We start from the raw sequence: 15,101 nt of genomic DNA on the forward strand, positions 1-15,101 counted from the left end.
GTTGCGCACACTAATTCCAACAACTCGGGAGGCTAAGGTAAGATGATTACAAGTTTAAGGTCAGCCTCAACGAGTTAGCATGACCATCTCTCAAAATAAAATGTAAAAAAGAGCTGGAGGGCTGGGGTCGTGGCTCAGTGGTAGAGTACTCGCCTAGCACGAATAAGGCCCTAGGTTTGATCCTCAGCACCACATTAAAAAAAAAGGTATCATGTCCATCGACAACAAAAAAAAATATTAGGAGAGCTAGAGATGTAGCGCAGTGGTAGAACACCCCTGGGTTCAATCCCAGTACCGCGAAGAAAAAACCAAAGTCTCAAACATATTGCCCCTATCACTGTAAACTCTTGATGCAAAGTTAATTAGAAATCAAGGTTCTGACATTTTAAAATTCCAAACTAAGTGCCTCTGAAAATAATTGGTACCAGCCACAAAAAGGAATGCAATACCGACAATTCCATGGCTGGGACTTAAAAGCAGCTCAATGAGGGAAGTTGACCTGTAAGGCCACGCTGCCTGACTCCACGAAACACATCCCAGTGATCTGGAGACCAAGTGGGCTCCTGGTTGCGTGGGCTGGACAGACAGCACAAGAGAGTGACAGCTGATGGGGTCTGTCTGGGTGATGGAAATGTTCCAGATGAGGGCAGTGGTATTGGGTGCATGACCTTGTGATGACAATAAAAACCACTGAACTGGGCATCTTAAAAATTGAAGGATGGCTGGGGATATAGGCCAGCTGGTAGAGTGCTGGCCCTGAAAGCACTGCAGAAAAAAGAGTAAAAAAAATAAAAACTGAAGGGTTTGCAAATTCTCTCATTTTTAAAAAACGCATGGCGGTTAAACACAGGCTGGGAAGAGATACCCAAATGACCTATTTTGGACCCTACAGAGCAGGGAAGGCCCTGCTTAGTCTTCTTGGGCTAGTGTCATTTTCCTTAGTTTAAGAATTATTTTCTGAACAAGGAAGGAAGTCGAGCAAGTGCAGCATTTTGTTGCTCAGACCAGTGAGGGCAGCTTTAAGACTGTACTGTACTCCAGCTTTTCTCATCCCAACATGGCTGAAATGTTTTTCGTGTGTGTGTGTGTGTGTGTGTGTGTGTGTATACATACACAGACACACATGTACCATGAACTGAACCCCAGGCGCCTTACCACTGAGCAATACATACAGCCTTTTTTTGAGACAGGGTCTCACTTAGCTGCTCCGGGTCTCTCCCAGTGACAGAGGTTAACCTTGAACACGCGCTCCGCTCCTGCCCTGGGCTCCTGAGTCACTGGGTTTAACATGTATTGTAACTTTCCTCAGCACTCTGCACCTCTGATGCAGCTACTTAGTGGGCAGTGAAAAATAAGTCTAATTCTTAGAGGGGACACTGATGGCCAGCAAAGTCCTCCTCCAGACCTGAAGGGCAGGAAGTGTGCAAAAGTCACTCCTGTGCATTCTCAGACACTCGGGCTCGGGCAGCAACGAGGGCAGGTAGGTACCTTTAACACATCTCTTTGTGGTCCTCCTGCTCGAGATTTCTAATTCGATGCCAACTTCATCAGGATCTTGCCCTTCTTCCTTAACCGCCTGTTAGAAAGAGATGATGAATTTTTACAAGGTTATTAGGAGCTGGGTAGCAGCACATGCTGTTCTTTTCAAGTGGCCACTTCCCAGTAAACAAAAGAAACCGCCCTTGCAAAGAGCAACTCCACTTGTGTTATCTGGGCTGCAAATCTAGAAGGCACAGGATGAACCCACAACGTTTGGGTTCTCCGTGGGCTCCAGAATGAGGGTGGACAACCAGTTCCACACGGGTCACTCGTCTCAGCGCCTACCCTTGTGCTTTAAAGTTATACACCAGGGGACAAATAGTGAGAGGGAGACTGCACTTGGCCCGGCCAGGATTCAACAGACCATCTTTGACTTCTGGAAGTCACTGCCTGCAAAGAGGTGGGGGGTGGCTTCGTTCAGCTGGGGCTTCCCCCTCCAGGTACAGCGCCCACAGGCCTCTAGGCTCAGGGGTGTGTACGACGTAGGGAAAGACAACCCTCTCCTCCACGTCTGGATAAAGCACTAGGGGCGTGAACACAGGACGATCAACAGAGCTGGCAGGGAGGTGAGCAGCACCTCACTGCGTGTGACCACGCAGGTGACATCTCGGACAGACCGAGATGACTGCAAGGCTCCAGCCAGGGGGAGACCTGGGCGCCAGGGTGGAGGGCACGTGAGTGCAAAGGCCCTGGGGCAGGAACAAGCCCCGCCCCTCCCGTACGGGCAGCTCCTCAGACACCCATTCGCCGGAGGGGGAGACCGAGGCGCGGCCGGGAGAGGCGGGTGCCGCCAAGGTCACAGCGCCCCGTCTCGACCCGAGCCCCGCGAGAGGGCCGCTCCGGGGCGCAGGAGGCGAGGAGCCGGGAGGCGAGGCACAGAGAGGGGCACAAGCGGGCCAAGGTCACACAGCCGACCGCCCCGGGCAGCTGCGGCCCCGGGGGGCGGGCCGCGCGCCCCGAGCCGCGGTCGCGGTGACAGCCCGCGCGGGGGCGTGCCCGAAACGCCCGCGCCGCCCCCGGGCCCCGGCCGCCGCACCTTCTTGAGCCGCTCCATCAGGACGCTCTTGTTGCCGCCCGTGTCCAGGTTCCGCTTCTTCAGCTCCGCCCGCAGGTCGATCACCCGTAGCTCGCTGAGTCGCCGAGTCCCGGCCTCTGAGGCGCCCGGGCCGAGAGCGGCCGCGCCAGAGCCCACGTCGCCCGACCCCGCCAGGGACTCCGCCATCCCCGCTTTGCAGTCCCGGCCACCGACTCGGCGCCACACCGCCGGCGGCTGTAGCGGCTCTGAGCACAAAATGGCGCCGCCTAAGAGGAAAACGCACTCGCTTCCTCCCGCCCCGCTTTGCGGCCGCGCACGCGCGCCGCCCCCACTAGCGGTCACCGCGGCAGCCGCGCGAGCGCGTCCAGCCACCCGACTTCCCCCCGCCGCAACGCGCATGCGCCAACTCTGCAGCACGCATGCGTCATGGCGGGAGGCCGGCGAGGCACGAAACGCTTGCGCACCTCTCGCCAAAGTTCCTAGCACGCATGCGCAGATGCGACTGGGATCGGCTGCCTCGCGCCGGTAGCGCCTGCGCAGAAGCGAGGCGCGTCGGGGCGGCTGGAGCGGTTTCCTTGCAGGCGGCGCCATTTTGTGCTAGAAGCCGAGATAAAACCGGCCCGGTTCTGTGTGAGGTAGGCGTCGGAGCCAGGGTCCCTGGAATGGCGGAGACTCTGTCGGGGTTAGGAGAGTCGGGTGCGGCGGGTGCGGCGGCTCTGAGCTCCGCCTCGTCCGAGACCGGGACGCGGCGCCTCAGCGACCTGCGGGTGATCGACCTGCGGGCGGAGCTGAGGAAACGGAATCTGGATTCGAGCGGCAACAAGAGCGTTTTGATGGAGCGGCTGAAAAAGGTAGGGGGGCGCGGGCGGGCCGCGGGCGCCGGGGCGGGCGGGCCGGAGGCGCGGCGGGCGCGGGCCGTCAAGGTCACGGCGCGGGGCCCCGGCGCCCGCCGCGAGGAGCCGGGGCGGGGGCGCTCGGGCCGCGGCCTCGGCCGCGCGGGGGAGGCCGGCCCCGCCGCGCCGCGCGCCCTTCCGCGAGCTTTCTGCCTCCTCGTGCGGCCTCCGCCGGCGGCGGCGGCCGGGCCGGCGGGGCGCGACCTGCAGGCCTGACGTCTGCGCCGCCCGGCCGGCCGTCCCGAGCCTGCCCGTGGTCCCGCCGGTCGCCCGGCGGCGTCCTGGCCCGGCCGGCTCTGCGGAAAGGGCCGCTGAGCCGAGGCCCGCGGAGTCCGGCCCGGCCGCCCGGCGAACGGGGCGCAGAGCCCGGTGGCTGACCGGGGCGCTCGGGTCCATTGTTGCTCCCGGGTCCGGAGACTGAGGCGTGGCCGCCCGAGCTCCGGCCTCCGAGGCCTGCGAGGCCCCTGGAACCGCCTGCCGTACAGCCCCGCGCTTAGCGCGGCTGTGGACACGGGGCGGGCGCCGTGCGCAGCTGCGGTCTCCCGAGTGGATGGCGGCTTCTCGGCGAGAGGTGGGACCGCCAGGAAACCCGGGAGCTGCGGGCGGCCGTGGGCCGCGAGACGTGTGCAGCACGCGGGGTGGGGGAGCCGAGGACGCGAGGCCGGCCCCGGCCCGAGGGGCCCTGCGCTGGCGCACGGCCGGGGGTGGGAGTGTGCCTTTCCCTTCGGGTCTCCCTGGGCCCACGGCAGGGTGGCCCGGTGAACTGGAGCGTGTCTTGTAAGGACTCGCGTCCTTGCAGCAGCCCGAGGAAAGGCCCAAGTCGCGGAAGCCGTGCACCGCGGACCCTAGTAGAGCCGGTCTGTTCCCGGAGCCCTGCTCCCGGGCACTAAGTGACCAGGTGTGGCGGACGCCCACCGGGAGGCACGTGTGGGTCTGTGCCAGCTTCGTTCTAGAGACGGGGCCTGTTTCTCCTGAGGCTCTGAAAGTCTGGGCTGCCTTTTTTTTTTTTGGAGTCACTCTCACTTGGCTGCCCTGGCCAGCCCTGAACCCCTAGGCTCGAATGATCTTCCTTCCTCAGTTTCCTGAGTGGTTGGAATGATAGGTACACTGGCCGACATTTTTTGGTCAGCTTTTCTTTTACTTCCCTTAGGCAATTGAAGATGAAGGTGGTAATCCTGACGAAATTGAAATTACCTCTGAAGGAAGCAAGAAAACATCAAAAAGATCCAGCAAAGGTATCAAGCACTTCTACACGTGTGTATGCTTCTCACTCGCTTGGCCATGGTTTTGGACCCGTGATGACCAAGAGGCCTTTGGGGAAGCTTTGCCCTGTTCAAGTTCGATTTTCCATGGTACCTGGGAAATCCAGCAGAGGTGGAAGGGGGAGTTGCCTCTATTTATCTTGTTCTTAGATTTGTCAGCAGCCCTTGCTTAACCAGCCCCCTACCTTTTTATATTTGGTACTGCACGTTGAACCCTGGAAGCTTTACTACTGAAATACATTCCTAGTCCTTGTTTAATTTTGAGACAGGTTTTTGCTAGGTTACTTAAGGCCTTACTCAATTGCTGTGGTGCTGAGGTTACCCTCAAACGTAAGATCTTCCTGCCTCAGCCTCCCAAGGTGCTGGGATTACAGGTGTGCCCTGCTGTGAGTGGTCAGTGCTTTAAATAGAGTATTTAGGCTTTTTTGAGTCTCCTGTTGCTCTAAGTTGCTAGAATGTAATATTTTTTCAGATATCACCTGAGTAAAGAATTACCACTTTTCTTTCAAAAACTGCCTGTAGAATGAAAGCCAAGTTCATATAGCAGTATCCTTCATTGTCTGACCCTCCCTCCCTCCCTTTTATTCACACTCTTGGCCCTCTGTGCCTTAGTTTTCATGCCTCACCCACGTCTCTTGCCCATCTGTCTGTGTTCAAGACCTCGTTCCTCCTGGTCCTCAGGTCCTCTGCACTCCCTTCGCCTAATTCCCTTGAACCTTGATTAAGAATTTGTTATCCTGCTTTGTGTTGTGACTAGATTTTTTAGGGTGGGACAATTTTGTCTTCTTTGTCTTTTCCCTTGGTAATTTATCTTAATATTTTGAAAGAATCATCTAAAGCTGGGCATTTTGGGCTATTCTGAAAGTTTTCTTGGTAATTGAGGACTGTGCTGTTCAGACCTCAAAACTCAATACTGCTGGGTACCTGACCTGTGGTGAGGAATGGGGTTTGAAGTGTTGAAGACGTAGGCCAATGGTGGCTAGACCTTTTGGGATAGGCCCTGGGAGAGCAGCCCCAGTGACCTCTGAAATGAACTCATTGAGTGCTTTTGGCATTTTTGGCTTTTCCCAAGTAAATGTGCAGAGGGAAAAACTCTAGAGTCAACAGAAAGATCTAGTGGGAAAAGAGAGCTTGTAGGTCTCCTTTTGCTTTCCTTTCCCTTTAGTAAAGATAAGAAATGTTTTTGCTGAAGTTTTTATAAAATACATGTCTTTAAGTAAAAATTAGAAGTGCTTTCTCCCAAGTCAGGTAGCAACTCACTGGTAAAAGTTTTGGCATATTGTTCAGATATTCTCTGTGCATTCAGTTGTTTAAAAGTAGACGTACAGGTAGGCTTACACATGTATGTATTTATTTCTCTTTAAAAAAAAAAAAATTGGGACTTGTATTCAAAACCTCCTGTGATTTGCTTTTTTCACTCAGTATGTTAAGAGTGTTTTTCCACAGTATAACAAAAGAATAATTAGCCCTTGTTTGTTTATAACACCCGACAGTAATTCACCATATTGATGTATTATGATGTGTTCTTCATTGTTGTCACAAACCAGAAATACCTCTTTGAAGTAAAGATAATTTTGTTTTCTTTCTTGAGACGAGGTCTGCTTATGTTCCCCAGGCTGGTCTCGAACCCCAGGGCTGAAGGGATCCTCTTGACTCAGCCTCCTGAATAGCTGGAACTTCAGGCACACACCACTGTACCTGGAAAAGGGATATATTTTTTGATAACTAAAAGAAGAAACTTGAGGTCAAAGGGTATAGCATTTTATTTTGAAATAGCTATTAACAAATAGCTCTCCAACAGGATGTACTAGTTAATGTCCCTACAAACGCTGGATGAGCGTACCCATTTCTTTCAATTATAACCCAACACCGAATATTTGATTGTCTTTTTAAAAGTTACTTTTTATACCAGGTGCAGTGGTTCAGGCCTATAATCCTAACCTTCCAAGCCAGGAGGGTCACAAGTTCAAAGCCAGCCTCAGCAACTTAGCAAAGCCCTGTCTGTAAATAAAACAAAAAAGGGCTGGGGTGTGGCTCAGTACTTGAGCACCCCTGGGTTCAATTCCTTCCAAAAAAGAAACCAAAAAAAGTTACCTGCTATTAGAAGAGAAGTGTCTATATTCATCTTCTTTCTGCAGGTAAAATTTTAATTTGCATTTCTTCACAGATTAGACAACTTCTGATAATTGACCATTTGTAATTTCTGAATTACCTTTTCGTGTCCTTTGCCAGTTTTTCAGCTAGGATTTTTGTCTTCTGAGTACTAAGGATTCTATAGAAAATTATTTTTTCTATAATCTGTCATTTGACTTGTTTGTGGTGCTTTGGTCATTAAAATCTTAATCTTTTATGTGGACAGTGTTATCAACCTGTGCTTATATAACATCATTGTGGTTCAAAAGGTTCTACTTGGCTTTAGAATTACATTCTTAAAGTTATCCTATTGTAGAGTTATGTTTATGGCATTTTTCTTTTGGGTGTTTGATTTATTTAGAATTTATTTTTGCCTGTGGTATGAGATGGTAAATAGGAATCAAAATATGAAGCATTTCTGGCATCAGAAAGATTGCTCCTTCCCAGTCACCCACTCCACCCACCCCAGCAGTAACAGCATTCATCGCGAGCATTTTCACCCCACATTAGTTTTGCCTGTTTTAGGATTCATGTAAAATGGAACTGTGCAGTACCCTTGTTTTGGTTTTATTCTGGAGCTCTGCAGTACATTTTGACATTTGACAGGGCAGGTCTATAAATTTTACTAAATTATTTTAAAGATACCATATGGTTTTCATACAGATTTGAACTGAACATACAGTAGTAAACTTCTATGAATGAACTCAGAATGGTTTGAAATTGTAGGAAACAATTTCAACTAATCTCAGCACTTCTTCCAAATAGTTTTACACCATAATACATTTTAGCAGAATTTTAACTATCTATAAATTTCTTACAGTGGAATTATCACAAAATACAAATTAATGTTTTGTGGTGGTTGAGAATATGTAAAGTTAACTCGTTGCTGTTTAAGTATTTCCTAATCCTGTGTTCTGCTAGATTGTTTTTTGTTTGGGTTTGCTTTGACATTTTCCTACTCAAAGAAAAGTTGCAAGAATAGGAAAAGGAGTTCCCAGGGATCATTCACCCAGTTTCCCTGAAGGGGATGTGTGCATTTTACTATATTTGATTCATATTTATCCCTCCCCTTCTCCCAGCTGTGTGATTGCATGGCAAAGCATGTGCCCCTTTGCCCTACATACTATAGGATTTCCTAAAAAACAGAATATTACATAACCGTAGTCCTTAAAATGAAGATGGTCCGTTGTGCTGGGGTGTTGCTCAGCAATAAAGCATTTGCCTAAGCATCCAGGATCCCCATATGTGTGAAATACGTGCACATACAACATTTTTTAAAAAATATTTTTCTGTCATCAATGGGTCTTTTATTTATTTATATGTGGTGCTAAGTATAGAACCCAGGGCCTCCCACATGCCAGGTAAGCACTATACCACTGAACCACAACTCTAGCCCCAGCATTTTTAAATAGTAAACAGAAACATTCAAGAGATGTGACATAAATTATTTGAGAGAGATTTCCTAGATTAGATGATTTCGTGTCAAAAAGTTGTCAGTTCCCCCCAGAGTAACCTTAAAAGTAACTGATTTGTCCTAAAATTAATGTAAAAAGAAAATATACCAGAATAACTGAAACTCTGGTACAGGGGAACAGTGAGAGAAGGGAGCTTGCTTTAATTTTAATGATAGGATTTGTTAAACAGTGAGTGGAAAATTTGAAGAATTGTAGTAAATGATGCTGAAACAATTGGCTGATTGATGGATGGGGAAATTACTCCTCATATCTTTCCATGCAAAATATGAATTCTAACTAGGGTAATACTTTAAATATAATATTACGGAAGTTCCAAAGTGAGACTGAAACTGAGGGGAAAATAAAAGTTTTAAGTCTCTATTAAGAAAAGAAACAACTAATAATACACAAAAGACTGGCAAAACATAATGAGGAATATACAAAAGTGTATTGTCTGTGTGTTGTGTATTTCTACAATCAGTAAGAAAGATAAACCTGGTTTACAAAAAGCTAAGACTGTACAAGCAGTTCACAGAAAACAAATTGGTAGCTTATGCCTGTCATTCCAGCTACTCGAGAGACTGAGATAGGAGGATGATAAATTTGAGGCCAGCCTTGGCAACTTAGCCAAAAATACAAATAAGGACTGGAGGTGTGACTTAGTGGTAGAATGCTCCTGGGTTCAATCCCCAATACCACACAAAAAAAGAAAAGTCAAACATGACCCATGTACAAAGACAGATACCCTTGCATCTTTAATAGCATTGGAGTAAGGATGGAGCTTAGTAAAGAACACTTGCCTGACATGTGTAAGGCCCTGGATTTCATCCTCTGTAACTGGGGAAAAGGGAAACTGAAGTAAGTTATGATCATATTTGTATAATTGCATACCAGTGTATGTGTGATCAAAACATTTTGGGAGCTGAAGTTCTGGCTCAGTGGTACATGCTCAAGTTCCTGTATTTGATTGGCAGTGGCAGGTGGGGGCTGATTCTTGATGAAAATGCTACCTTTCTTGTGAAGGAGAGAAATGCAGAAGGATAGTCGAAAGGATAGCAAGTTTGTAATAATCTGTTTATCTAGTAAAAGTTCAAATCATATCTTGTCAAAAAAGAAAAAAAAAAATGAGAGTGGGGTTCTCAGACAATCAAAGCTATGTGCAAAGATCTATTGAATTCTAGTATGTAGTAGTACTGTGGTCCCTATGTTTCTAAATAAGAGAATCCTGAAATGTGAGTGGAATCAAAATAAAAATCAGGCAATATATACTTATGTGTTATAAGGATTTTTTTTTTTTTTTTTTTTTTTTAATGGGAATGGGGATAGAACCCAGGGATTTGCACTTACCAGGCAGGCCCCCTACCACTGAGCTAATCCCCCAGCACCATGATTTTTTAAAATAGACTTTTTCTTAGAAAGGGGGGGAAAGGGAGGGAGATTTCATCGAAATAGAGGAAAGATAATAGAATAGTTGCAGGGGATGGGGGGGTAGGGAGGGATGGGATAAGGGAAGAACAGTGGAATGAATCAGACCAAATATTGGTATATACGTCCAGTATATCCATAAGACATTTTTTTTTTTTTTAACTATACATTGTAGTAAGATAAGGGAGAAGGGAGGACTGCTGGGGTCTGAATTTAAGCAAATTATATTCTGTGCTTTCATGATTTTGTCAAAATGTATCTTGGTGTTATGTATAACTAAAACAAATTTTTTAAAAATAAAACTTGTTTCTTCAGGGTAAGAATTTCCTTATAGCCAGGTATGGGCATATCCCTGTAATCCCAGCAGCTTGAGAGGCTGAGGCAGGGGAATCATGAATTCAAAGCCAGCCTCAGCAACTTAGTAAGGCACTAAGCAACTCATTGAGACCCTGTCTCTAAATAAAAATACAAAAAAGGACTGGGGATGTGGCTCAGTGGTTAACTCAGTGGCCCCTGAGTTCAATCTCTGGTACCAAAAAAAAAAGAATTTCCTTACAGGGCTGGGGAATGACTGTGGTAAATTACTTGCCTGGCATGTGCAGGGCCCTCGGTTTGATCTTCAGCCAAACAGAAAACGTGAAAATTATGAGGTTTGGGATTTTTATCTTGTGGGGATCCCCCCCCCCCACCTTTTTGGTACTGGGGATTGAACCCAGAGGGGCTTTACCACCAAGCTATATCCCAGCCCTTTTTATTTTTTCATCTTGAGATAGGGTCTCACTAAACTGCTTTGGGCCCCACTAAGTCGCTGAGGCTGCTCTTGAACTTGGAATCCTGTCTCAGCCTCCCAAGTTGTTGGGAATATGCATGCACGACTGCACTCAGCTCTTTTATGTTTTATATAGTTAACAAAATTTAGTTGTTAAACAATATGTAGTTCCCTTATAATTCTTTGAAACAACATTTAAATTATAGTAAATTTATGTAGTAAGTTATTTTTCTTGGGCAAGAAGAAATTGATCTTATAGTTGGGAAAAGTGCCTTTCAGGAAGTGACTTGCGTGAGTTTGTGTGGCCAGTTTCCTTCCAGCATCAGTCATGAAGCTAAGCACCAAACTTAATCTCCACGTGAGTTTATTCTTCATATTGAAATTAGTCAGTTTTAACTTGGTGAACCTACTCTGGACAACAAAAATTTTATTTTTTGCCCATTTATTTTTGATTTTTCCATTTTTCTTCCAGTTTTATTCCAGTATCCTCATTTACATGTTTGTATTTTTATTGATTTTATCCTGTGTTTAAAAAGTGAATGCAAAGGGCCATATAAATGCTGTTGATTATATGAAAGTAGAGTATGCCTGCCCACAGGCAACTGGTGGCTCCAGAGCAGTCTGTGAATGTTACAATAATCAGAGAGCCAGGCACCCCCGTGGCACACACCTGTAATTGCAAGTAGGAAGCCTGCCTTAGCAACTTAGCAAGAAGACCCTGTCTCAAAAAAATCAAAAAGGTCTAGGGGTGTGGTTCAGTGGTAGAGCACCCCTGAGTTCAACGCCAGTAACTCCAAAAGGGTCGAGGTGCTCAGGGTACTGCTCAAGCACTTGCCTAGCATGTATGAGCTCCAGTTCCTGGCACTGCAAAATAATTCAAGTTAGGGCATATGGGGAAGGGATGCAAATGAGAAATATAAAAAATAAATAAATTCAGGGCTGAGGTTTTAGCTCTGTGGTAAAGCGTTTGCCTAGCATATGTGAGGCACTGGGTTCGATTCTCAGTACCACATATAAATAAGTAAAAGAATGGTTCATTGACAACTAAAAAAAAATTTTTAAATAAATAAAAATTCAGAGCCAGGTGTGCACTGTACCTATAATACCAGTAATTCGGAAGACTGAAGCAGAAGGATTAGAAGTTCAGAGCCAGCCTCAGAAACTTAGTGAAGCTCTAAGCAACTTAGTAAGATGCTGTCTCTGAATAAAATGTCAAAAGCACTGGGAATGTGGCTCAGTGGTTGAATTCCCCTGGGTTCAGTCCCCAGTACCAAAATGTACACAAAAGATTGGCACTTTAACTTTTAAACCCCAACTGTGGGGGACTATATATCAGTAGGCCATAAGAGCAGAGCTAACCCTAGGTGCTGGTGTTACTAGTGATATTCATTATTTTGTTCAGTAATGTTTTGCTTTATATCTTTGTTTCTGTGGGAATATGCTTGACTGAAAAGCTGCACATTTGTACCAGATGCTCTTCCCACAAATAGCCACTTAGGACAGGTCTACTCTACCTTGGCCTTAGTGAGAACCCATTTCCAGCACCTCCTGCTCACAGCCAGCTAAAACAGAGCCTCTGCTCTTAATTCGAAGATAGCACATGGCTTGCCTTTCTCAGTAGCCTTGCTGGGCCTGTGAGTTGCAGATTTTCTAAACCAGGAGGTAACATGGTTGTTGGAAACATCCACTTCCATGGTGCTCAGGGGCTTGTACACATAAAGGTTAATGCTTCTGGAAAATGCAACTTATTAATCTGCTGTAAATGGTTCTCTCATTAGGTCGTAAACCAGAAGAGGAGGGTGTGGAAGATAATGGGCTCGAGGAGAATTCTGGGGACGGACAGGTATGTGCAGTGTTATGAGCAGATATTCTTGGTAGGTGGACCAGGGGCGATCATGTAATGGTTTTTATTTTGTCCTGTCACAGGAGGATGTGGAAACCAGTTTGGAGAACTTGCAGGACATTGACATGATGGATATCAGTGTGTTAGATGAAGCAGAAATCGATAATGGAAGCGTTGCAGATTGTGTGGAGGAGGAAGATGCTGACAACCTCCCAGAGTCCCTTTCTGACAGTAGAGAGCTAGTTGAGGGAGAAATAAAAGAACTTCCGGAGCAGCTTCAAGAACATGCTGTAGGTAACTCGGCAGTGTCCCTGAAATGTACCCTGAATGTGTCATCCATAGATACATGGTAGATGATAAAAGTTAGAGTTAGAATGAAGTTCTCATAGTGCCAGCTCAGTAGGATAATGGTTAAGATAATTCTGGAAACATGTTGCTTCTTTGGAAAGTGGTATCTCATCAAGTACCTTGAGTATACTCTGTCCATTCACGTAACACAGCATGAAACATTGAGGAAGACTGTTCAGATCTTTCCTATTATACGAAGTTGCTCTGTGGTGTTAGGACTTGGATGCTTTGAAAATACTGAAAATGTTGGAAGTCTAACATTCGATCTTTAATACTAACCTTGACATTTTTTTAAACCTTAGCTTTTATCGTTTTAGAAACACAGTTAACTCTAGTAAGACTTTAATGGGTGGTGTTCATTGAACCCTCCCTGCCAGGCAGTGGGCATCGTGTCTGGTAATCCTTTCAACAAAATGACATGTAGATACTATTGTCCCTGCTTTTCAGTTGAGGAAATAGGGGAGTAAAGAAGTGAGGGGTATCTCCAGTGTCCATGTACTTAATTCATGCATCACCTTTTGTTAGTGCCCTCACATCTTTGTTAATTGGGAGGTATCAGTTTGTGGACTGCTGGCCTGTGGCAAGTACACCCTGTTCCGTGCCTGTCATTGCACTTCAGCACGTCCTCCTGGAAGCAGGTTTCTGTTTCTTTAGAGGTAGCATGTTATTATTGAGTAGGGGATTTAATTTTGAGAAGTGGCTCTTTTTTTTTTGTTTTTTTGTTTTTTTTTTTTTTTTTGGTGAAAAGGCATAGCTCATAATGGTGAGCAGTAGATACCATTTCTAATTGACTGTATTTTCTTAAGGTTGTTTTCTTCTCCTTCTAGTTACACATTCTATAGCAGTAGCTTGGAAACATCCTAAATTTATGTCATTAATGGCTAAATAATTTTGATTTAATGGAAACAATATAATTTCAGTTGAGAGCATTTACTCTGAATCTGAATGTCTTCTCATTGCTGTGTGACCTTGGGCAAATTACTTAACTCCCTGGGCCTGCACTGCAAAAATAATAAGCTTTGGTAGGATTAAATGGATGAGTGTTTATCACAAAGATAGAACAGAAATCAGACTGTCCTTCCATTAGTTTTTACAAATAAAGTTTGATTAGAACATAGCCACATCTGTTGTTGCTGTTGTCAGTGGCTGTGCTCATACCACACAGTAGTAAACATCAGCAGTCATGTCAGAGCCCATCAGTCCTACGAAGCCTAAAACCCTTGCTGTGTGGTCCTAATAGAAGTTTGCTGACCCCTGACCTAGTGCACAGCAGGCACATAGAATTGTGAAATGCTCTCCAACGGTAATGCGGTAATTGCTGTTGTGTAACTATCAGAATGAGCTAAGCAGGTCTGTGTGAACTGAGACAACCTCCAGAAGGGAAGTGAGCATCAGCACAGAATACTGTGCTGCCTCTCTTGCAAGTGGGGAAAAGGGTGGCCTTTGGTGCACAAGCACACACTGCTGTCGCTGTGTGTGTCCTGCGTGTTGAGAAGCAGTAAACTGACGGAGGGAAGAGGTGGACCCCAGATAGTTTTTGGTGTACAGGCCGTTGTAGACCATTAGACATTTTTTGATCACGGGAGAGCATCTTTCCCAAAGGTGATGATGAGATATGCTTGTATTTCAAAAATATCCCTCTTAAAATGGACCAGCTTTCAGAGCTTTGGCAGATAGCCAAAATTATCTTGGGTCCCCTTTCTGGGGGTGGGGAATCCCTTGCCTTACTGGGCAGAGCCCTCTTCTAGAATAGAAACTCGAAGCTTCTAGTTGTTCTTCCCCTGCAGGTGGGGTGCAGATGGATCCACCTGGGTCTTATGTACTTTGCACTCCTGTCCCACGTGCAGCTTGGGAAACCACTGCCAGGAGGCAGGATAGTCAGGTGCTGTTCCATTCCAGGCAGGGGCCGCAGTTATGCCATCAGAAGGCTCCTAACCACATCCTGATACTAGCCACTGTTTCTGGAAGACCAAACCAAAACTTGCTAGAGTGTGTTTTACCCAGTTTTGATCGCTTCTGCTTAGACTGGGGTATTTTCTTTGAGGCTTACATCTCAAAACCCACACTCATATACTGTTTTAGTGGTTTTCCTAGTCTGTTGGGACACGGACATTTACATGCAGCATTTCTTTCTTCCTAACCAGAATTCTGTGATGCTATTTTAATTTATGCAATTTTTATGATTTCTGTCATAAATGATGTTCATGGCTGTTGCTTTTCATTGAACAGATACACCGTTACGTTACACCGTTGTTGATGTAATAAATTGTATTCTTTGTTTGCTTCACAGGTAGATGACAAAGAAACCATAAACAATTTAGATTCGTCATCATCTGACTTCACTATATTACAGGTAAATTGTTACATGTCTCCACTTTAGAGTGAAAGATTAGGCCACA

At 46.3% G+C, this 15,101-nt stretch overlaps 2 protein-coding genes across 3 annotated transcripts in view; one reads left to right on the forward strand and one right to left on the reverse strand.

Moving 5' to 3' along the window:
• The window catches only part of SAFB2 (scaffold attachment factor B2), a 32,568-nt gene extending 29,697 nt beyond the window's left edge, over positions 1–2,871 (reverse strand). Inside the window, exons 1-2 of the mRNA XM_079116296.1 lie at positions 2,576–2,871; positions 1,489–1,576 (exon numbers count right to left, since the gene is read on the reverse strand). Of these exons, the coding sequence (XP_078972422.1) occupies positions 1,489–1,576; positions 2,576–2,761 (274 nt within the window). The 5' untranslated portion in view covers positions 2,762–2,871. The remainder of the gene's footprint in view (positions 1–1,488; positions 1,577–2,575) is intronic.
• A 220-nt stretch (positions 2,872–3,091) lies between these two features.
• The window catches only part of SAFB (scaffold attachment factor B), a 29,220-nt gene continuing 17,210 nt past the window's right edge, over positions 3,092–15,101 (forward strand). For both annotated transcript variants that reach the window (XM_079116297.1, XM_079116298.1), the window contains exons 1-5: positions 3,092–3,426; positions 4,619–4,703; positions 12,290–12,354; positions 12,438–12,644; positions 14,993–15,055. In XM_079116297.1, the coding sequence (XP_078972423.1) occupies positions 3,238–3,426; positions 4,619–4,703; positions 12,290–12,354; positions 12,438–12,644; positions 14,993–15,055 (609 nt within the window). In that variant the 5' untranslated portion in view covers positions 3,092–3,237. The remainder of the gene's footprint in view (positions 3,427–4,618; positions 4,704–12,289; positions 12,355–12,437; positions 12,645–14,992; positions 15,056–15,101) is intronic.

Source organism: Sciurus vulgaris (genome assembly GCF_902686455.1).
Source record: "Sciurus vulgaris genome assembly, chromosome: 16".
In the NCBI taxonomy this organism is placed as follows: domain Eukaryota; kingdom Metazoa; phylum Chordata; class Mammalia; order Rodentia; family Sciuridae; genus Sciurus; species Sciurus vulgaris.